The sequence below is a fragment of the Danio rerio genome, chromosome 23 (assembly GCF_052040795.2).
Source record: "Danio rerio strain M-AB ecotype USA chromosome 23, GRCz13ab, whole genome shotgun sequence".
Taxonomy (NCBI): domain Eukaryota; kingdom Metazoa; phylum Chordata; class Actinopteri; order Cypriniformes; family Danionidae; genus Danio; species Danio rerio.
This window is the reverse complement of record NC_141043.1, coordinates 26,903,088-26,928,649: the sequence shown is the minus strand read 5'-3', so window position 1 is coordinate 26,928,649 and position 25,562 is coordinate 26,903,088. Positions and strand designations below refer to the sequence as shown.

General features: G+C 34.3%; 1 protein-coding gene across 40 annotated transcripts in view; it reads right to left on the bottom strand.

Moving 5' to 3' along the window:
• The window catches only part of agrn (agrin), a 467,750-nt gene that overhangs the window by 32,104 nt on the left and 410,084 nt on the right, over window positions 1–25,562 (bottom strand). For all 40 annotated transcript variants that reach the window (XM_087305965.1, XM_087305966.1, XM_087305953.1 and 37 more), the window contains 7 exon segments: window positions 23,090–23,282; window positions 20,959–21,174; window positions 19,417–19,646; window positions 13,990–14,124; window positions 7,791–7,881; window positions 6,304–6,468; window positions 6,017–6,128 (listed from right to left, as the gene is read on the bottom strand). In XM_087305965.1, coding sequence (XP_087162091.1) covers window positions 6,017–6,128; window positions 6,304–6,468; window positions 7,791–7,881; window positions 13,990–14,124; window positions 19,417–19,646; window positions 20,959–21,174; window positions 23,090–23,282 — 1,142 coding nt within the window.

Genomic DNA, 25,562 nt, shown 5'->3' with positions numbered 1-25,562 from the left:
TCAAGATTCTTTGGATTCATGTTCGATGCCTCCTCTTACATCTTACCCCAGACATGCTCAATAACGTTCATATTTGGTGACTAGGCTGGCCAATCCCGGAGCACATTGGCCTTCTTTGCTTTCATGAACTTTGATGTGGAAGCTGAAGTACAGTATGAGATGGAGTGCTCTCCTGCTGAAAAATGTCCCCTCTTCTGTGGTTTGTAATGTAATGGGGGGCACAAATGTCTTCATACCTCAGGCTGTTGATGTTGCCATCCACTCAGCAGATCTCTCGTACATCCCTATACTGAATGTAACCTCAAATCATAATTTTTCCTTGACCAAACTTTACTGATTTCTGTGAGAATCTTGGGTCCATGCAGGTTCCAATAGGTCTTCTGCAGTATTTGTGATAATTGGGAAGCAGTTCAACAGATGATTCATCAGAAAAATCTACCTTCTGCTACTTTTCCAAGTGATCAACTAGAAGTCAAGTTATTATCTGTTGCTCTTACAACTGGGATCAACGACAAGACTTTTGTCAGGTAGTGTAAACTAAAACATTCAGTAAGTAATACAAACTCAAAGCAACTCAAAACTTATTGGTTTAGTGGCTAATTTGTATGACTTTATACAGTCTCATTCATACATTAATAGTAAGATTCAGTCATCCACCAATGATGGTTGTGTTTAGAGGCGGAGCTTGGGGACATACTTCCTTAAAAAAAAAAACATTTTGCATTTTCGTACAAATAAGCTATGCATTAGCTACACATTAGCTGACAATACATCATAATTTTTTTTAAGGAAATCGGCCTGGTAGGTACATATGATGAACAATTAATTTAGGATGCTTTCTAACCTGTAGGTTGATTGTTTTGTTCCGAAACAGGAATTAAAATTGTTACAATGTTTATTTTTGCTCTTGGTGTGGTTCACTTTCACACGGCAAAGTTTCTAAACGAACCAAAACAGTCAAAATCCGGTGGCATGTCTGGTTTTACTGGCATGTGCCACTCGATAGTGGCATGTTTGACTGACATTAGTGACCTGTGTCAGTGACAGTGTCGCGGTGGATGTCGCTGCAGTGACAACTCCAGCAGTGACATCGACACCCGCTGAAGCTTAATGATGCTAATAAACATGCGTAAAATGATATTTAATCATTACATTGCTGTTAACATAATTTACAGCATCGCGAGTTAGTTTATATGATGGGCTTTTCCATGTATTTTAAATTATTAAATTATTATTATTATAAGAATATATTTCATATTCTTAGTTCTACTTCAGTTATTGTATGTATTGTATCGCGGTGGTTCTTTGTTGGCTACAATATGGACTTTTCTATGATTATTTATTTCAGAGTCCCACGGATTTTGCTCAGCCTCATAGCATCTCATACATGGCCATCTACTTATTGAATGAATCTATTAAAAAAATGTTGGCCGAATTATGCATTATAGTATTAAATCATAGATAGAAATAGATGAACCGAGACTGCAGTCCGATCATGAAGAAGATCAACGTTGATCTTTCTTTTAAGGTGTCATTGCAGGAATGAATTTATTAGATATTATAAGACTAAAATAAAGAAAAAATATCAGATGGTAATTTCTGTCATTTTTGCTAATGAGTAAACAGCTCTAGTTAATTTTTCACCATGATTTCGATATGAAACCGCCCTACTCATAGTTCTCTCTTAATATAGCCATATATGCCTGTTACATAACATAATACACTGTGGTATAGCCTGGTTCGTTAGTTGGTTGCATCATATTGCTTTCTCAACACAATCAATCAGCAACAGAGTTCGTTTTTATAGAGCCGAGACCACCTGATTCAGGCGATCTCGGACCGTTTGCGAGGATCGGAGCGAGATTGCTGAATTCATATATGCCAAATGGACCACGCTAACTAGGCAAACGAGTCAGGTTTCGAAACAGACATCTATTTGTGAAAGCACCCTTACATTAATTAAATTTTTTTTACAGTTACTTGAATACTGCAAAATACAGTGCAGACTGTATTTATATTACAGTTTAGAGTAAAACAATAGACTTTTAGGTTTATCTGAATAATTGCTGCATTTTCCTTTACACATCTGAAGAGTTAAATGACTTATATCAGTCAATTCAATTAAGCCAATTAACGTCAAACAAGCAAAATACACAAAACTTATAGTCAGTTGTATTTCTCTTAGGGTTTCCCTGCTTCAGGCGCCCCTTTAAGATGAGACCCTTCTGGTTTCTTCCCATTTTTCATCTCTCATCCTCTCACGCTCTCGCTTTAATACGATTTCCCTGCCTCTACCGTTGCAATGAAACACAATTATCCTACGTAGGAAGGTTTAATGATGAGAAAAGGCACACTTAAGTGCCTACGCGTAAGACTACATGGAGCTAATCACAAATTACACTGTTTGGAATAACTGGAGGATGAGAGAGAGTTTGGAGATTATTACACGGCCTCGATTTGTGTACGAGAGCAGCCTGATTGTACTTCGGTTATGACACAAGCTCTGGCAGAGGCTGCTGGGATTGATCTGAGTGGGTGCGGATTCGAAGCACAACAGGCAGAGTCATTTCCACATGGCAATTAAAAGCAAACGGAGGGCCACAGACAAAAGACCACACGTATGAGATGGAAAAAAGGCGAAGTTTCGACAGCTTCCCACTCATGCACTGCAGACCTCGCGTCAAAAGCAGACAGCGAACAAAACTTTAAAAGAATGCACAAAACAATACAGGACTTTCTGGTCGGTAGCAATGTGATAATATCATGGTTTCTTTTAAATGCACCGTGATAATATCATGGTTTCACTGAAAGGTCAATATCATGGTAGCTATATGAATATGGTAATCATTTAATATCATGCCATAAAGTGGAGTCCAAAAGTCTTTCGGTTTACAGTTTTAAATGCTTTTTGCAAACTTTTGTAAAAAAAAAAAAAAAATGTTGTTGAATGTTTTAAAGTTGTGAATTGATTTGATTATGATTTAGAGGCTGATGGTTTGATTATATATGATTATTTTTTCTCAAATTCTTTTATTAACACATTAGCATTCCTGTATTTCTGTACCTAAGCACTCAGGCAGCACACTGCTACACACATTATATGAATAATAAATTGTTTACTAGCTACTACAGTATAAATAAACACACAAACAATATTCCATCTATTCAACAGCAGCGTTTAAGTAATATATAATAAAGTAATTGAATAATCGATTGAAATCTGTTGTATTTTGATTATCATTAATGACACAGATTAATGCAGCATGTTAATTACTTTAAGACCTAATGAGAGGATCTAATTTAATGTTACACATCAGATCCTCTCCCTCAACTGCTTTCATTCCAAATGACATATTGAAGAAAGTTATATTGCATGTATCTTTTGGAAGGACAACAACATAATAAAAACAAATACTGTTTATTCCACAGTTCTAACACAATATATGTACTTGCTATATTAATACAAATATGCATAATTCAAACTTTATTTCCACTATAACGATGACTGTGTTAAATAGGGCTGGGTAAATTGGCCTAAACTCTAAAACCTCAATTAGTTGAATATTTTAACTCGATTTTGATTAATGAACAATTATTTTATCTATTTATTTAACATGTTTTGGAGTATACAGTAAATATGCTCATATTACAAGTGAGAGATTTTTGAGTGTGTACTTTTTTAAAATAATTGAGGGAAACACACACTATGTGCTATGATTGTTTATTAAACATCAACGTTGAACAACTGGAATTAAAACACACATTGACTAAAATGAACAGTCATTGTTTTCTTATAAAAAAGAAGATAAATAACTTGCACTTTTTTTGAAACAAAAATAATTATTTTCAATGTTCAATTTTTATATTAATAGTAGAAAATAAGGAGTATTTCTTCTAATTAAAATAACTCTTTTAAAATAACTATTTTGGTTGTCGCTTATATCTGTGAACTTACATGGTAACTAGATGTGTAAGTAGTATGTACAGCAACACATCTGTAACAAGAATTATATAAGTGCATTGTGAAACAAAAAATACTTGGCTGTGTTTTTCACTTTCACACCTGTTTGCATACAATGTACTTCTGAACACTCTATTAGAATGGCAGAACTAACGCTGCATTAGAAGGTTTCACCTTGTGATACCAGTGTAATTACAGGGTAAATCATCAGGAACTGTCCACTCAATATAAAGTGTAAACTGGTCACAAATAATGTATAATGTGTAATATATAATACCTAAGCCTTTGTGTAACTGTTTAGCAACAGCAAACTTCTGCCAAAAAAGTGTAAGTGTATATAGAAATATACAAATGCCTTATGTTTATATGTTGTTTTAAGGTTAACTGTAGAATCACATCAGTAATTCAATAAAGGGGTAGTTTACAAAAGTTAATGTTATTAATGTCCAGTTACAGATTTGAACTTACACATACTATTCAGTGGGTTGTTACGTGTGACGTTACATCTGTAATACACAAGTAAACACTATGTAATAATGTGTACATACACTGAAGCTATATACTACTTACATATCTAGTTACCATGTAAGTTCACAGGTATAAGCAACAATATAAAGTGGGACCAATATTTTAAACAGCACATTTCTTGAATCTTCTGTAAACAGATCTTTTAATAATACTATAATAATTTTATTCTAATGGAAAATATGCCGCTTCCGGCGCAGCTTCCAATCATCGTCATTAAAGTGCAAAATTGCAACGTGTAGTTCATGGGTATAGGCATGAAGGCTGCGGCAGATCATACCTGTGCATTCGATGCAGAAGTATAAAGTGGCCTTAACAGAGCAGGGTCACGTGACTCCACATGTGGTAGGGAAAGTAGTTGAAAAAATTGTCCTGTATTAGATCGATCATAGGTTCTGAATGTCGACTGCTTTCCGATTAATCACCCAGCTCTAGTGTAAAATCGATATAAGCTGCTTTTTTAATTACACTTGAGACTATCATCATTAGAATTCAAATGTTTCTTTGGAGCAGTACTTTTTTCTCAAATATTAAAGCACATATAAAGCATCTTGCAACTAATAAAGTACTAAGGCAATTAATGTCAAGAAGTGAAATATTTGCAAGGCAAATTTGACACAATGCATAGTCTAGTTTGAGTTTTTCTCTTTTACATAGCACTCAAGAGCACATGAACAACACAAGCTTGAATAAAACCTTATGATCACAAGCCTTCCAGCCAGGCTTGATGATGCAAAGAACGTCTTATCATCTGTACAAGAGTCACATGCCTAGTGTACATTTATTCGATTAGTAACCTAGAAAAAGTATAGAATCAGAATTTGAATACACTACCGGTCAGTTTGGGGTCAGTTTTTTTATCATTATAAACATTTTTAAACAAAATTATTCAGTTCATCAAGGTGGCAATTAAAATTGTTAAATATTTATAAAAATTTTAAATAACTGCTTTATTATTATGTAGTTTCAAATGAAATGAATAATCCATTATTAACTTTTTTATTATTATCATTATAATAATTATTATTAATGATAATAATAAAAATAATAATAATAATAATGCTATAAATAATAATAATAATAATAATAATAATAATAATAATAATAAATATTAAAGTGATTTCTGAATGATCATGTGATTGGAGTAATGAAGCAAAAAATAAATTTTTTAAATAACTGTAATAAATTAATAAATTAATTTATGAACTACTTTTGCCACTTTATAGTGCAAAAACATTTCACAATTGTACAATTTGTACTTTATTCTTGATTAAATAAATGCAGCCTTATATAAAAGCTTATTTTAAAACATTTAAAAATCCTACTGACCTCAAACTTTTAACCGGTAGTGTAAATATATTTTAAATTTGGAAATAAAAACTTCTAAAATTTTAGTACTTTTGGGCTCCACTGTATATTATGCTGCCATCATATTACTTTTTGGCAAGGGTTGGAACAGCTAGTTCTTGTAAATTGGGATGATGTTTGTGGCCTTTATCAGGCAGAATATGCATAAGTTTGTTCTCCTACCGGCGCCTCTCCTCTGACAGGGTCTTTGCCGTTAATGCTAATCTCTCCTTTTCTGCTGGCCCGTTCCAAATTCACCGTGTTCCACTCGTTCAGCTTGATTTTTTCTTTACTCCTGTCATGCACACGCACAAAGAGAAGGAAAGAAATGTTTATTTTGGCCCTCATAACAGAGATATGAGAATAAACACAATAGCTAGAGTTAGATAATGGAACTTGCAAGCGAACAGAATGCAGCTGAGTAATCTGAGTTTCTTATGAAAATGACTTGAAAATGGCATGTTGTTTACCTAATGACAGCTGGCCCTTTGCCCAGGTCATATCTAAACTCCAGGATGCCGTCATTAAGAGAGAGCGAGATGAAATCCCCTTTGCCGTCTGTCTTCTGACCATTGTAGAAGATCATGCCTTTGGAGTCATTGGCCAGTAGAACGATAGTCATGCTGAATTTTTGCCTATGGGGAAAAAAGAGAGTTTAATTAGATGAAGAACAGTTTTTTTTTTCTTTCCTCATAGAGGCACAAACATAATGTGAGAAATGTTTGCATTCAGTCTGTGAGTCTACATGAATAGGTCAAAATTGTCAGAAATGGATGAACTAATTATAGAGTTAACAGCTCGACCAAATGAACATCATTTCTGAGTTATGTCCAAATGCAAATTAACTCGAAATTGCTGGACACAAAATAAAAGTGAGACCAAGCATAATAAAACCAGATTTGTTTACCAGTTGTTGTTTTTTTAATTAATGGTCATCAGATGGAAATAATAGTAATTATGAATGAAATTATTACATAATAAGATAAAGACAAAAAATAATAATAATAACAATAAAAAATAAATAACAAAAAGAAGTAAATAAATAATCATGCACATGCAGTTTTTTAGTCATATATTCATATTAATAGTAATATTAACAGTAGTCGTAATAATAATAATGATAATAATAATAGTAATATTAATAATAATACAATAACAATACTATATTATTATCATCATTAATAATAATAATAATACATCAATAAATACATAAATAATAATAATAGTAACAACAACAACAACAACAACAACAACAACAACAACAATAATAATAATAAACAAAATAAATATGTAGTCAATAAATAATCATGCACATGCAGTTTTTTAGCTAAATATTAATATTAATAGTAAAAACAATAACAATACTATATAACTATTATTATTATTATTATTATTATTATTATTATTATTATTAATAATAATAATAATAATAATAATAATAATAATAAATACATAATAATAATAATAATAATAATAATAATAAACTAATAAATTCATAAATAATAGTAATAATAAATAGTAATAATAACTAAATAAATAACTAAATAAATAGTCAATAAATAATCATGCACATGCAGTTTTAGTTAAATATTAATATTACTAGTAAAAACTAACAATACTATATAATTATTATACATTAAAATAATAATAATACATTAAAATAATAATAATAATAATAATAATAAAATAATAAATAGTCAATAAATAATCATGCACGTGCAGTTTTTAGTTAAATAATAATATAAAATTTAACTAGTAATAATAATAATAATAATAATAATAATAATAATAATAATAATACAAACAATAACAATTCTATATTATTATTATCATTTTATTAATATTAATATTAATATCAATATTAATATTAATAATAACAACAATAAATCAATCTATAAATAATTCTGTCATGATCATCATCATTATAAATGTAAAACATCTATATGTAGTGTAATACCTGAGATCCTGGTTATACGTATGGAGGCCTTTGAGCTCCAGAAAAGAATCTCCAGTGAAGTAAGGAATGAAAGCGCCTCCCTTGTCTGACACTGAGAAATGTGAAAAAGTCCATTATGTTTTGCAGACAACTTAATGCGTTTGAGATGGGAGAGTTCCTCCAATTATGAGAGCAGACAGTGACACGGTATATAACTTTCAGGATCACACACACACCACACACACTCACACAGACACACGCGTACATCAACACACAGCTCTGCCTTTCAGCCCAGCATGAAGCCTGCAGTAATTACACAGGATGAGCGCATGCTCGGTTCGGGATGGCAGACTGAGATTAAAAAGCTAATTAGCTATTGTTTAACACAGCGCCAGCACCAGCATTGTACATGAAGACACAACACTTGCACACACCACAAGGCAGTGGAAGTCATAGTGAAAGTGACAAAGCAGAGGCCTTCATTTTATTCAGTTTATGGACTTGACAACATCCAGTACTACAGGACAGACTGATGTTGGGGGAAACTATTGGTTTGCAACTGCACAATTCTTCGTTAAATTGAAAAATGCATTAAAAATACATGCACAGTACTGTTTAAACCAAATATGCCCAATTTTATCCTTTGATTTGGCCCACCATCCCATCTGAGAGGAAAGTGAGAATGATGGAGAGGATTATGAAGCAAATGCCTTTAACACAGAAATTGTGATTTCTAATTTGACATAACCTTTTTTGTTTGTTTTATTGCTGAGCTAATAAAAGCAAACTGAAATTAAAAACTGATTTTATAAAATGTAAATACTGTCACATGACAAATAGAGGACTCTGCAGAAGTCATTGGTGTGCAAATCAAGGCAAAAGCTATAATTAGTTAATAAAAAGCAATGTTGTCTAAAGTCTTTAAAAAAATATTAAATAAATTAGGCAAATATATTACCTTCAGCCCACTAGCCTCATTCAAGTTTGGTTTTTGGCCCTTCATAAGAAAAAGTTTGGGCACCCCTGTTTTAAACGTTTGGGATCAGACTAATTTATTATTGCTTTCACCAAATACTATTCCTTTTTATTGCACTGTTTAAATATAGGATAACATTAACTAAAAAAATTCAAATAAAAATACAAAAAAAAAAATTGGAGAAAAAATTATAATTGTCAACAAAAGCAGGGTTATTTTAACAAATATTGATTTCTTAATGCTTGAGTTAAGTTAAAATATTCTAAATGTATGTCTGAAAATTGATTAAATCATGTAAAAACATGTAATGTTGACATTTTGAAAAAGTGAAGTTTATTTATAAACTAATTTCGAGAGGAGCATGTGATTATGATTGACCACGGCTGGTTCTACATTAACTAAGGCATGATTCACTGATCAGATGATTCCTAACTCACTGTAAATAGCCAGGGTTTCGTACTACAGTTATCTTCGCCTTGGAGAATCCTCCCTTTCACTCCTACTCCTCCACCTTTCCCTTCATAAGGTGGCACGGTGGCCCAGTTGTTAACACTGTTGCCTCACAGCAAGGATGTCACTGGTTCAAATCCTTAACAGGCAGCTGTAATTTCTGTGTGGAGTTTACATGTTCGTGTGGGTTTCCTCTGGGTTCTCTTGTTTCCTCCCACAATCCAAAAACATGTGTCATAAGTGAATTGATCAATCTAAATAACACTATAGTCAAAAACTTTTAACCAGCAGTATATCTCTACATAGCAATTACAATCTGCCATAAGCTCTTAACAAAGGGGGGAGTTCTCGAGACCTACCTGAGCTCAAACTACCCTCTCAGGGCTCTCTCTCGGGAATACATGCCAAACTCACTTTATAATCAATCATTAGGTAAGTGTGAAATCTTAAAATGTCATTTTATGGAAGAAATACTCTAAAGGGGGTCGCACACCAGATGCACCACACCACGACTCGCCTCACAGCACCATGTACTGACATGCATTTTTGAATAAAGTCAACATAGATTTCTATCAGGGTACCTGGGGTGGCACCCAGCTACGACACAGGACAATGTTCTGCCATGCCACAGAGCGTAATCTAAATAGTTAAATATTAAATGACAGGAGAATATGCAGTACTTCCAGTGTGCAATACTTCCAACTGTCATGTGCGCGTCGTGGTGCAACCCCGATTGGTGCATCCAGTATGCGACAGCCTTAATAGGCAACCTTTTTATTTTAAATTGGGAAGGATTGACATTAGTAGTTTTAAGAAAAAAAACACATATGTTTTCTCAAACACATACAATAACAATAAAATGTAAATCCACCAAATTTTTCAATAGCTGTATATTTAATTAATTTTATACATATATTTTGAAATATTTCATAAAGCTCCACATTTATTTTAAACAAATGTAAAAATATGTTTTTTATTTTGCTTTTGCATTTCGGCTATTCATCCATTCACCGCCAACTTATTTAGCATATGTTTTACACAGCGGATGCCCTTCCAGCTGCAACCCAGTACTGGAAAACATCCATACACACGTATTCACACACATAGACTACGGGCAATTTAGTTTATTCAATTCACCTATACCGCATGTCTTTGGACTGTGGGAGAATCCGGACCACCCGAAGGAAACCTACGTGAACATAGGGAGAACATGCAAACTTCACACAGAAATGCCAACTGACCCAGCCGAGGCTCGAACCAGCAACCTTCTTGCTGTGTCTTGCTTGTGTCACCCTCTTATTTCATATACTTTTTTTACTCTGAAATACATCCCACTATAAAAGGTAAATGGGCTACAAACACTAATTCACATTGACTATAAAAATCTAATGGATAGAGCTAATGGATGAATCATGTATTAGCTTTAGTGCTTCAGTCCAGCAGTGTGTCAGAGACAATAGCATATACTGTAACTCCCGAGAGTTAAAGTGTTTCCTGACGGGACTGTTAAATAACGTACAATTCATTTTTCTTTACACATAATTTCCCCTTCGGTCTGGTCCAGCAGGGAACAACTTTTTACGACGAGTGATTTTGTCATTTTATAGGTGCCAACCAGAGCCGGACAGTCTCTTATCTGAAAAAGCCACTCTCTCTGGACACTTTGCCCGACTGACTCTCCATTAATCATGATGTGCTGCTGACTGATAGAATTACTCATCTCATTGATTCAAGCCATAAAAAAAAATACACCCCGTCTGATGGATGCGCTCAACTCATTGATTCTGGTTCACCTCGATTTATTTTAATCACTCGCTAATGGAGACTTTCTTAGACAAAAAGGTGACTCTATGGCTCCTCGTGTTTGACAGTTCTGGGTTAAACAGATGTGTGTGGCGAATGTTGAAACCGGCCCCGCCCACAGTTAATGAGATCATTTATATTGCTAATATGTTTATATTGAAGACACATAGCTGATACAGGCTGACAATGAGGATGGTCGTATAAATGACAGCATGGGGGAATCAAATTTTCAGTAAATACTGGAGGGTGATGTACAGTGAATGTGCAGGAAACTCTACAGTGTGTGACAGTTTGGTTCTGGAAGTAAAAGTTCCACTTACATTCTTTATAGATTAAATTATTTTTAATGATAACCTATGAAGTCAGCTTTAAAGAAAGCTCTGAGATTGTTAATCGATATCTTATACAAGGGTATATAATTTTGTTGAAGCCATTAGTCTGCATTATTTACTTTAAATGTCAATATTTCTATTTTAAATATGGAAGCAACGTTAGCAGACATTAGAATAACCCAAACCTAATAAATCCTGCATATACAGAAAACCGAAAAACCATTCATTCATTCATTTTCCTTCAACTTAGTCCCTTATTTATCAAGGATCGCCACAGCAGAATGAATCAACTATTCCAGAATATGTTTTACACAGCAGATGCCCTTCTGGCACAACCCAGTACTGGGAAATTAGTACATTTGAGTTATCTCTTATTTTCTTCCATGGAGTTATATGCATTTATATAAGTTATACTCAGGGTGTTACGGTGGTGCAGTGGGTAGAAAGATTGCCTCACAGACGAAGGTTGCTGATTCGAGCCCCGGTTGGATCAGTTGGCATTTCTGTGTGGATATTGCATGTTCTCCCCGTGTTTGCGTGGATTTCCTCCGGGTGCTCCAGTTTCCCCCACAGTTCTGCGCTATAGGTGAATTGAATAAGCTAAATTGGCCGTAGTGTATGTGTGTGAAAGAAAAAGTTTATGGGTGTTTCCCAGTGTTGGGTTGTGGCTCAAACGGCATTCACTGTGTAAAACATATGCTGGATAAGTTAGCGGTTAAATCCGCTGTGGTGACCCCTGCTTAATAAAGGGATCAAGCCGAAAAAAAAATTAATGAATGAATGAAGTTATACTCAAATACATATTTATATACACAATATACATATTCCCCTGTATTTAAGGTTTGAAAACACTGAATATTCCACAGTATTGCACAGAATATTCTATTCTATATTCTGTACATAAACCAACTGTCATTTTCTGCCAAAAGTGAGGCTCTGAATGATACTATTCTTTAGAAATATTTTGAAGACACACAATTATTACCTATTGGGCAAATTCAAAGAACTAATAATGACCTTGAAGTGGTATTATTTTTTTCCAGAGCTGTAGTTGTTTTCCTCATTAAAGCCTTCTTAATTTAACCATGCACCTTTTTATTTTATATTTATGCACAGGGCTTGGCATTAGCTGTTTTGATCACCAGCCACTATGGCTAGTAGTTTTTCATCATTACTAACCACTCAGCATTTTCACTAGCCACAATTTTGCTGTTTGGAACATATTTTTTATGCATAAATTGACTTTGCTATAATTACTTGATTTAGATATTGTGTAATGACCACATGACTTCATTTCACTGCTTTGTGTGTTGTGCATGTACATGAGCATAAGCAAATCAGTTGTGGTTACATGGTGTTGCATTGCATGTAGTTACTGTTTTACATTTTCAGGGCTTAACATTAAAAATGTACAAAATTTTCCTCAGGCCACACCAAAAAAAATAAAAATAATATAAATAAATAAATAAATAAATAAATAAATAAATAAATATTTTTGGCCACAAATTTAAAATAATTTAAACATTTCAAAAATGAGCAAAACATATATTATAATATGCATACACTTTTTTATTCAACAACACTTATATTAAAATAAAAACATAAAACTTTTGACATCTAAAAAAATATATAATTTGTCATGTATCTAAAAATCTGCACAGTAGTCTGCCCTGGCTAAAGATCTCAGATCATCAGTTAACTATATATAAACGGGAAGTTAATCTCCTATTTAAGAAATGTTACTGCAAAGGATAATATCAAAGCCGAAATCTACTCGCATTTGGCAGGTTGGCAAGTGTTAATGTCAAGTCCTGTTTATGCACCAATTTATGCTCCAATTTTAAATTAATTTACACTTCAAATTTTATAATACTTAGATTCACCACATAGCCAGTTTGTTTGATTCAAAATTCTTTAACAAACACAGTTTTTCTTTCCTAAATCCCTGCACGGAAAAAAAAAAAATTTCTGAACCAAGCCTGCTAAAAAAGGGGGTGGGCTTTACTGCCAATTTAACCTACATATAATAGGTCTGTGGCCTCGCTCGTGTATTGGGCTGGACTCCTCCTGCACCCCAGGGGTTTTCCCAATACGCCTGCGCAAGTGTATCTCCCTAAACCTTTCATTTGGTTTCCCCTTTTCACATGCTTGCGGTCTCACACATCTGTAAGAATTTTAATGAGGTGAGAGAGGAAAGTGTAACCGAAAGTGAGTGCTAATGAAAGCCTCCAAATGGCAGCAGAATGGAGCATCTCCTCCCTGGTTAGGGTCCAGCTCCCAGTGGACGCCCGGCTACAGAAATCCCCCCCTTCGACCCACCATATGTTTGATCTTCAGTTCACTCAGACACAGTGTAAAAGTGCAAATAATTTCACATCACCTCCTAGATGCCGACTCTCTATTATATTAGCTGATGAAACCTATTTTACAGTGTGGTAGCTACCAGAGATGCAACTGGAGACTCGCTTTTTTCCACTCCAGCATAACCCTCGGCTCTTATTTTATCCCTCAATAATTCTACCGCAAATATCCAAGTCGGACTGATCGATCCTGACCAAAATCAATACTGAAATTACAACTGAGGAGCAGCAGTTATTTCAGTCCTTAGAAGAGTCGATACCTTCATTTACTGTATTTTTACCATGATGTAGTACTGTACCTTTTTCACAGTGCCTGCCTTCACGTCCCATCGGACATTCGCATTTGTAACCTCCCTCTGGAAGGACCTGGCACCGTGATGGCGGGTGGCATTTATTGGGGTCGCAGGGGTTGTGGGCATCAGCGCAGGTCGGGCCTGTTAACAAAAATTGATATTCTTGTGACTTAAACAAAAGATGATGGGAAGACACATGAGGGAGAATAAAAACATCATTCTGTCAATTCTCATACAAATGGTATAGTTAAGTTACAAATAATATGAAGATCAAATAACAGGGACCTGCAAATGAAATGAATGGGAGAAATTAGCCCAAAAAGCCTAAACCTTTTTCAATACAGCTTGAGGTAACATTTGATGATAAGGTCCCATTTCTTGATTAGTTAAAGAATTACAGAAGCGCTACACTTTTTTTTAAAATAGGCTGATTTTACAAGACATCCTAAGTCAGACAGTTGCATATTAATCAATTCAGCTAATCTCCAGGTCTGACGGGAGCACTTTTAGCTTAGCTTAGCATAAATTCTTGAATCGGATTAGACCATTAGCATATCTCTCTAAAACTCCTCCAAAAATAGTGTTTTGATAAATCTGCTATTTAAAGCTTGACTCTTCTGTAGTTACATTGTGTACTATAACTGACAGAAAAGGTAAATTTGCTATTTTATATTTTCTAAGCCAATATGTCTAGGAACTATACTCTCATTCTGGCATAATAATCAAGAAATATTGCTGCTGTACCATGGATAAAGCAGGTGCAATGATATTATGCACATTAAAATAGTGCCTAGCTAAATATGTTAAGCTAAAAGTGCTCTCGCCAGACGTGGAGATCGACTAAATAGATTTCAAAATGGTAAAACACATCTGTTTAACTCTAGGTGACTTGTAAAATGAACCTGTTTCAAAAAAAGGTTGAGTACCTTTAAAAGGGGCAGATCACCAAAAAATGGGAATTCCATCATCATTTATAGATATTTAATAAGATAACTTAAACACTGACTTGCTTTGTATGTAAAAGAAATACAATTGGAGGTCATTAGGATAGAGAAGGGGTTCACACCTATGAACATCAAACATGATTTTACTAAAAAAACACACACACAAAGAAAATTGTTGTTAATCTATGGAGCATAAATGATCCATGTTTGCCATAGTTTAAATTCAATAACCACTTCTTGTAGTAAAACCTTGGTTAATTTCTATAAGATGCCTTGAGCTACAGATGTCAGAATGTTTAGTCAATATGAAATGCTAATGAAACCAGTATTAGTTTGAGACTGAGCTGTCTTCTAATTGCCTGATTTTAACTGTTAGACCAGTATGTTTTATTGGTTTTAGCATTCACTGAGACAAATTCTATTTGGATTTAGTTATTTGTACATGTCACCAATAAAAAATAACAAATTACCAATATAGACCCACAAGGACCATTACCATTAGCAATGCAATTCCCAATATAACCAACAAAACCATTAGAATTGTTGAGGTTTCCATTTGTTAGTTTTTTTTTTCAGCAGGGTAGTGATGACACAAGATCAAGATCCTCTGGTCAAGCCTACTTGAATTTTTACCATAGTTAAAGGTGCAGTAGGTGATCTGCCAAAATACTATCCGTTTCCTCCTGAAATCATGAACAAGCCCCTTAAAGATGACAGTAGACAACCCACTAGATCATGTCAGTTAGAAAACTTGATAGTACTCTATAGTACTATAATTCCAAATAAAAAACTATTATATCTAGCATGTTTTCGGTTGTGTATCAAGCAAAACTTGTCATAATGTGCAATATTTAATGCATGCAAGAATTGCTGGTCTCACTCTCTCATGCGCTTTGTCCTAAAGCATCTATAATGCTTGGCCGGCAGCGTGCAGGACTAAACCATACTTACAAGCCATTTCACAGCGAAAATTCAGAGTGGCATGATAAACAATGTAGGGACCGTGTCACAGGTTGTCATTGTTAAAAAATGAACCAACTTTAAAATCAACTTTACCTCAGTAATTAGGCTACGCAGAATAGTGCTATTTGCTTATGTTATGTGACTTTAAAACATTATCAATGCTTTAAAAGGTCCCTTATGAAATTGAAAATAGTCACATCAATCGTTCGCTGGACGATTTTAGTGGTTGAACAACACTTCTGTATTAAGTATTCTATAGCCTTTGCTTCTGTGCATTTAACCAATTCGTAAAACAACACAATCAACATAAGCTTTGCGTGACTAAAATACTTTTATCTATCTAATTTAAATTTCTTAGCCATGGTCCTTACTCCAGTGTGCAAAAGTAACTCCAATATTGATTTAGGGTTTTAAAAAGTTTAAATTTAGCATTTGTTTTGACCGCTGTGTCTCGTGTGTACATGAATGCGTGGTAGATCTGCGTGAACAGCTGCAGATGTACAAATCTACATTTGTGGACAGACAGTTTGGGCTACTTATCAGAATTATGGGAATTATCATCCCAACAAATTTTAATTGGATAATTTTAATTAATTAATAATGTTTTAGTCTTAGTGTATGCCTTACCTAGAATAAAAAATACATATAAATACATTTAGATCATTTCCTTTAATCAGTACTATTGGATTGTGAAGAGACTTTCAACCAGCACAACAAAAATGTTACTGAACACAATCATCTACTGCACCTTTAATTTCTAAAAAGATTTTGAAAGATTACAACTGTAAATTCACCCACAGCACATCGCATTGAGCCCTGTTGGTTGGAAAGAGCGAAATGCTTCAGGTCAGCACTTTTGGCCTCATCCGAACATTCCCCATCATCACATACTGTAGAACATAGTAGGAGCCAGAGCCACGGGCGGCAGAGTCTGCTCGTTGTAATGAAAGCCCCTGCCGTGTTCAGAGACGCTCTGCTAGGTGTCTCTCTCTCGCTCATACTCTGAAACTGTAAGGCCTCTCTATCACTGAGACAAGCGCGGCAACCCTCCAACTTACAATCCTGCTCTTTAAACATTAAAGGTTATCCCACATATTTATCCCTCTAGCCAATTTCTTTGTGTACACTTCCACTTCAAAGGGTCTTCATTTTCCTACACACCTCATTGCAGCCATTCTGCAGCTCCGAAATAAAGTGGAAGATATTGAACTGTATTATTATAAAGGTTGTTCAATAAAGGCTTGTGAGCAGAACAACAGAGCAATTTACTGTGGGCAATATTTCAAATGTCTGGAGCAACTCTGCAAGACTGAGAAAGAGAGAGAGTAAAAAAACCCTCTTGGTTGTGAACAAAGGAAACCCTGTAACTTTTGCTCTGTGGATGATTTCTACTGCTTCTTATGTTGGAAGAAAGCACAGATGGATGTATAGGAGAAAGACAGAAACAGTTCAAAACATCGCTGAAAGTACAGCGACAAAAACAGCAGTGAAACAAAAGTTTGGTGATGTTTTGCAAGAAGTTTTGTGGAAAATGATTTGGTTTAACAGATTAAGTAGAAACGTCTGGCCAGTAGGATCCATCCTAAATACAGATTAGCTTTTTATTTGGCATCCTCACCAATAAATGTGTTTTTTTAATACAACCAAGGAATCCAAAAATAAAAATGTTTGGTCTGACGATGACCTGAGCCAGTTTTGATTTAAAAACTCTGTGTGGCAGACATAAAAAAATCTTAATCATAACATTGGCATTTGGTACTAGGAATTAATTGGCGTAAAAAGTCTTGTTTGTACAATAGAGTTCCAAGGGCTGCCATACACTCACAGCCATAAGATGAAGAATAATAAGAAAATCAGAGACTCTGTGGAAGCAATAAGGTGCAGCCAGACATACAGCGTAGGTTTTCAGCCATAATCTCACTATACAATACCAGTCAAGATTCAATACATACATTTGGGTGAATTGCATTATTATAATAGGATTGCGAATGAAACTGTGCCAAATGCTCAAATGTGCTTCTATTGTGCTTTTATATAGTTAATTCCAAAAAAAATAAAAGAAAAAATAAAATGAAATAAGATTTATGATTTTGCTTAAAGAATGGTAACCCTGTTTTCATTATGAGAACTGTTTTTTTCAAACTTTTTAACTTAGAGAATCATTAACGAATATCATATTATGTTATGTATTGTTATATTATATTATAATATACTATATGTGAAACTAAACTGAAAAAGGGTAAATTGTTTAGGAAATTATGATTTATACAAGCTTTGTGTTGATTTTCGGACAATTTTTGGCCTAAGAAACAACTATTTTAATATCTGGAGTATGAGGATATAATGAAAAAAGTCACCTTTAAAGTAGTCCAATTTAAGTTCTTACCATTGCGAATTACAATTACATTCATTGCGATTTTTTAAAAAATCTAAATAACAAAATGTCTTCATGAAACATGATCTATAATTAATGCTGTAACAATTTTTGCCATACAAAAAAAAAAAGAAAAAAAGAAAGAGAAGAGTTTAGATGCAAAAGCCTAAATGCAATCTGAAATGTTTTTGTTTTCAATCTGACTGTGTTCAGTCATTTCACTTTAAAAACTATGAAAATAACCTATTCATCGCCATATAAGTGAAGTTACTGAACCTACACACAAGAGCAAGAGAAAAATGTTCATTAAAAAACAAAATTAAATTCATTCATTCATTTTCTTTTCGGCTTCTTCTTTATTAATCTGGGGTCACCACAGCGGAATGAAGCGCCAACTCATCCAGCACGTTTTTACACAGTGGATGCCCTTCCAGCCACAACCCATCTCTGGGAAAAAAATTAAATTAAATTAAATTAAATTAAATTAAACTGTTGTTAATCCATGGAGCATAAATGATCCATGTTTGCTATGTTTGATCACATATTATATTATATTATATTATATTATATTATATTATATTATATTATATTATATTATATTATATTATATTATATTATATTATCAACATAAGCCATTAAATGTAAGATAAACCTTGTATTCAATATCTTTCACTTCAACTTGACAAGTTTGGTCTCAAACATAGCTCTGCTGGACATAATGTTTGATTAGTTATTATTTTCTTCTAAGAAATATAGCTTATGTTCCTCTGCTGTTTTAAAAATATCCTTTTTCAAGACTGAGAAACTGTGGCTTCCCATCCATGGTGAATAAATTCAAGACTGGTGAAGTTTTTGTATTCGCTCCATGTTTGTCCTTGCTGCCTTCATATCACTGAGTAAACACTCATCTGTCTTACATACCCATAAGGCCAAAAATTGATTAGACAAGCATCCTCTGCCCTGCTGAAACTTTCATCAATACAGTCAAGTCCACATATTCACTGGAACAGAGAGTCACTGCAAAGCCCTTCATTCTTCTTAAACGGCGTATAGTTAAAGGTGAAGCTCGCCATTTTTTTTCTGAGGCAACACTAGCTTAACAGATGAAAGTGTCAAACGCATACAAATTAGAGCGAAGAGTTGTACACCTACCAGAGAAACCGTTGACACATTTGCAGTGGAAAATCTCGGCTTCTTTGACCTGACAGGACGCTCCGTTCTTGCAGGGGTTTGGCAGGCATGGGTTGTTGCCACACTCGCCAATGGCCGAACCGTACAGAACGCTGCCGCCATTCTCTTGCAGATTATAGACAAGGTTGTTCACGTCCAGCATGCGGATGCAGCCCACCAGACCTGCTGAAACTGATGTCCTCTCCTTTACGCTGTGAAGACAAGATAATCAGTTTTGTCATTTGTTTGTCTCATTTTATAATGCTCATTGTAATTATTAAAAGGCTAAATCCTGAAAATTTTGTTGTTATTTACTCATTTCAAACCTGTAAGACTTTTGCTAAAGGGATAGTTCACCCAAAAAAAACATCAACTACTCTCTCTTGTTTCAAACCTTTAGAAGATTCTAGAAAATTCTGTTAAACACAAAAGAAGTAATTTAGAAAAATGCTAGAAACCTGTAACTATTGAGCTCCATAGTATTTGTTTTGCTATTATGTATGTCAATGGTTACAGCTTTCTTCAAAATATCTTCTTTTGTGCTCAACATAAGAAACATACATGGTTCAGAACGATTTGAGGATGTGTAAATAGTGAGTCAATTTTCATTTTTAGGTGGACTATCCCTGTTCAGAACACGAATTAAGACGCTTTTATTAAATCTGAGAAATTTCTTTCCTTCCATTAACGGTCTGCTGACCTAAAACTCTGGCACGACTGTAAAGGGATCAAAATATAAATCCATATGAATTGAGGGATTTGATCCAAGTTTTCTGAGAAGACGCTGCTGCTTTATAAGACAAACAGATTTAGTTTAGGCTTTAATTTACATTCAAACTAAATATACTCAAACAGGTGTGGTTGAACTTCTGTTCACTGAAGTGTCTATATTAAAGCTCAAATGGAATCTGTTCATCATATAAAACGATCATGTCTCTTCAAAAGACTTGAATTAAACCACTCAATTCATACAGACTTGTTTTTTGATCTCTTTAGAGAGTTTAGGATGAAAAGATTTTCAATGAAGGGACAGAAATCTTTGAGACCTCAATAAAAAGTATCTCATTTGTGTTCAAAATGAAAGTTGAAATGACATGAGAGTGAGTAAATGATGACAGAATTTTAATTTGGTGAGAAGAAACCCTTTAAACCACACAGAAAATGTAACAAAGACCTGAAATGATAAAATAATAATAATAAAAAAAATAACAAAGACGTCTTCTTTATTGAGAAAAGACACTCTTTGCCTGAGTGAGAACAGATGGAAAAACATTTAATTAGATCCACAGGAACTCAAGTGGTGTTTCACAACATCTCTGATTGATGCTAATTTGATTTGGCTATTTCTGCTCCATCTTATTAAGTCGTATTAGTTGTTCTGGCAGGTTCCAGCATACATGCGCAGACGATCTCAGACAGTCATCGTTTTAGGTTATTATTCTTCATATTGTTTCATTATGATCCTAACAAGACTAAAGAGGCTCTTGTTAGCGTTATTTGTAGGAGGTCTGGAGTTTCTCTTACTCTGCACTCATGTCATCAAGCACTCCGCCGATGAAAAGGTCTGTGTCCAGGTTGAGTCCATCTGTTCCTGGAGGACTTTGTCCTTCAACGCTGGGCTCATTGTCCACGCTCAGCATGGCATTGCGCCTGTTACGTACTACAACAAGCTGATGCCAGCGACCCGGCTTTACCAGGACTTTACTGATAACTGAAGCAGTCCCTGAACCAGTGTTAAACCTGCAGGAGAGATTCACATATTAACATGATGAACAGATCTGGATTGGCACTAAATATTAGGCCCTGTTTATACTGGGTATTATGAAACTTTTTTTTGGTCACACTTTATTTTGATGGTCCCTTTGTTGAATTTAAGTTATTGTATATTGCATCAACTAATTCTCATTAGAATATAAGTAGACTGTTAGGTGGGGTTAGGGTTGGGACTAGTTTAAGTTGACATGTATTTCCAAAGTTTCTTTTAGTCAGTTAAATGTCTGTTAAAGGAGCAGTATTAACAGATTTTAAGCAGAGTAATCTACTAATACTCAAATAGACCATCAAAATAGAGTCTTTTTTTATCTGAATCTGAATGTTGTTGTTTTTTTCATATGAATACATAATAATCTTATTCATAAAGACATAGTTTTTATGATCTTATAATATAATTATGTTCTATGTTGTAGAATATTCATTTAACTATTTACATCCAGGGTGAAAACGCATGTCATAATATAATTCCTTCCAGAATAATCTCAAATGAACATCTTTATTATACACATGGGGATAACACACAACAATGTGAATATATATAACCATATAAGTGCAAAAAATGCTTTTCTTACTTAGATTTTTATTTCAATCTTGTTTCTAGTCAAACTATCTAAACATTCTTAAATCAAGAAGCATTTTCAAAACAAGAAAAAAATATATTATTTTGTTTTAAGAAATAATATGCCACAATTTAAGAGTTTTTTCTTAAAACAAGCTAAACAATCTGCCAATTGTGTAGATAATAATAAGCCAATGTTTGTCTAGAAAATACTTCTTGATTTTGATTTTTTGATTTTTTTTTAGACTTTTTAAGAAAAGCATTTTTTTGCAGTGTATACACACATTAGCATATATTTATATCAGTTGAGCATCTTCTATTTGTTAATAACAACGAAATCAAGTCTTTTAACTGAATATATATTCAAAACTATTTGCACCATTTTCCCAGAAATATATCCTTCTTTAAATTAACAACAGAAGTGATTTTTTCTATTGTGTAGATCTCAATAGTTGCATCACTCTAATTATTTATGGTTGGTCGCGCTTATTGTATCCTTTCTGCATTATTTGTATTAAATTTATAACTTCTACCAAGTATTTCCCAAGTTATTTCCAAACAGAGCCCAATGCAATTTTCACAGTATTTCAAATAAACACAGTTTTATTTATTTTTAAATATATATATTTTATGATCAATATTATCAGCCCCCTCAAGAATGTCTTTTTCAGAATAAATCACGGTTGTCCAATGAGTTTCCCAGTTAACATGAAACCCTTTAATTACATTTTAAGCGAAACGCAAGTATCTTATACAAACTAACAAAATATTATGTACTGAATGTCATCATGGGAAAGACAAAAGAAATTAGTTATTAAAACTATTTATAATTTAAAAATGTAAATTTTACAGGAGGGGCTAATAATTCTGCCTTCGAATATAAATGTTAAAATGCTTCATTACCAAGTCATCAAAAATGAAGGAAATCAAATCATTTATATATATTTTGCTTGCTTCAATAAATTCATTAATATATTTATTCCATTTCACTGCTTTAACATTTAATCAATATTTTTACTGTAAAAATTTTAATAAAGTACATTATAGTTAAACCTTTTTGTTTTACTGTATACTATGTAAAATGCAGAAGATTTTTTTTTTGCAACATCAAATCAAAAGATATTACATTTCCACTACAAACACCTGCTCATAGATCCTTTTCTGATCAGAGAAGGGATCAAAATGAACTAAAAAGATATAAATTTAAATGGCAGCTGCTTGAATATATGTCTCTCTTACTTGTGCTCCAATTAGCCAAAACACATCTTAATATCAAACAAAAACAGGACCTATAAATCGATTTCAAACCTCAAACTCACTCACCTGAGCTCCACATATCCTTCAACTAGAGTCAGAGAAAGAAAGTCCTTTTTGCTTTTTTGCCCATTGTAGAGCAATATCCCAGTCATTTCCGAAGCCCTGAACTCCATGGCAATGCGTACAGTATGGTAGGCCTTCATGGTCTGGAACGCCATGTAAGACTTTCCACCAAAGGATGGTATGAAGTACTTTATAACTGAGTAGGGGACAGAAGGTAGAAGACAGATAAAGCAGGTTATCAGAGACTCTCAACCAGGTCTTCAATCCCTTAACAGTCTGCTCTCTACCGATAGAGCGACAAATAAAACTGAGCTGAAGTGTGTCTCCCTCAGATAACGCTGATACCCCGGTCAATAGTACAGTAATGTGCCGTTCATGTTGTGTTTTGTTATATGTAAAAACATAAGAGCTGCAAAAAAAAAAAAAAAAAAAGCCAAACAGTGTAGTTTCCCCCAGACGTCTTTCCATTAGACATTTACATTGCAGACGGAGAATCCCCATGCTCAGAAATGAATCAACACCTCTCTCTCTCTTCTTCTTTCGGCTGTCTCTCACTCTTTTCTCTGGAGAATGCAAGTCTGATGAAGCCTTCTCTCTTCATCACTCTTTAATGGCCCGATTGATCAGAGGAAGTGTTTGAGGGCTGCTTACAAGCCTTTAATTAGTGGCTTTTTTTCACCTCACCGCAGTTTGATACTCGCTGAAGTTCATCGATGTAATTAGAGTCAATTATAACCTGACACAGCTGCAAAAGGTAGTTTCATATCCCAATACCACCAACAGAGACAATGAATTGAGCTCAGATTTCCTCGGCGCAACAGCGGGACTCCAGTTGTAGACTTATTGAATCCTTTTTTTTTTTACTTCAAAGGAGTCAAATATTCTGGAATGTTAATAATAAATAACAACATTAATAAATAATGCATTTTCAATTGTGATCATTTATTAAAAATAATTAATATTCAAATGTGTCTGAAATATTCAAGTGTGCTTCTGTTGTGCTTTTTATGAGTTCTGTTTAAAAAGATCAAAGAGATAAACAAAAATAACACTTAAGATTCTTTGGCAGTATTTAATTATCTATCTATCTATCTATCTATCTATCTATCTATCTATCTATCTATCTATCTATCTATCTATCTATCTATCTATCTATCTATCTATCTATCTATCTATCTATCTATCTATCTGTCTGTCTGTCTGTCTGTCTGTCTGTCTGTCTGTCTGTCTGTCTGTCTGTCTGTCTGTCTGTCTGTCTGTCTGTCTTTCTGTCTGTCTGTCTGTCTGTCTATCTATCTTTCTGTCTGTCTGTCTGTCTGTCTGTCTGTCTGTCTGTCTCCTGTCTGTCTGTCTGTCTGTCTACCCACAAACACACCCACCCAACCGTCTGTCCGTGAGTCCGTCCATCCATCCATCCATCCATCCATCCATCCATCCATCCATCCATCCATCCATCCATCCATCCATCTATCGATAATGGTTTTACTATTGCAGTTCTTCTTACACAGACTTTACTTTGGCAGGTCACCCGGGTATATTAATGGCCGCCAAAGTATATTTGGTGGAATTTTTTTTTTATTTTTTTTTATACATTGTTAACACTCTCACACACAATCTCACATGCTCTGCAGAGACCTACAGGACCCACAGAGACATGCCTTTTTTGGGACTAAATAATGCATCCGTCTGGGCTTTTTATCCCTTTATGGCATTTATATTTTATTTGCTGTATATTGATTTTTAAGTTGATGATGTTGATATATTACATATTTTATACATATCTAACATGCTTTGGCAATACTGTACAAAATGTCAGCAACAGATTTTACCTGTCAGTGGGTGCATATATATAGGGGTGTGACAAGATCTTGAATGACGAGATCTCGCGAGATTAAATCACGACGAAATTTTTTGTTGAGGTGAAAAGTTGTCTTGTGAGTTGTGATGTTATGATGGAGTGCAATGGTGAAATTAGCATTTAAGAGTGGAGACATGATTGTAATTGAACACTTGAGCCGCAAATTAGACGAATAGATGAAGTTCGCAAGTTTGTTTATAAAGTTACTGATGACTCGAACAAGCATAGATGGTTCAAGCAGCAGCTCCTGCTCTAGCGATGAAGAAATGATTAGTGTTCATAGAGCAATAAGCAGCTCCACGTTCATATCGCCTCTGGGCATCTTCTTCAACGTGCGCTCACATTGACAGTTTTGCACTTGAGCGCCTCCAAGTGCTGTTTACAGTAACTTCAGCAGCTTCATGCAAGTGAGCAAAAGTGCCGATCTGATTGGTGGAGAAGGATGCATGAGGCGTTTTTTTTTAAATGACGCTTTTGTGCCTGGCGTTTTGCGCGTTGGTGTGCACAATCACATTGACGCCCTTATTTAGTTATGAGGCGTTAAACGTTGACAGAAAACGCGAGCAAAAAACGTCTCGGTGTGCACGGGCCTTAAGTGCTACGCACATATCTGGCAGC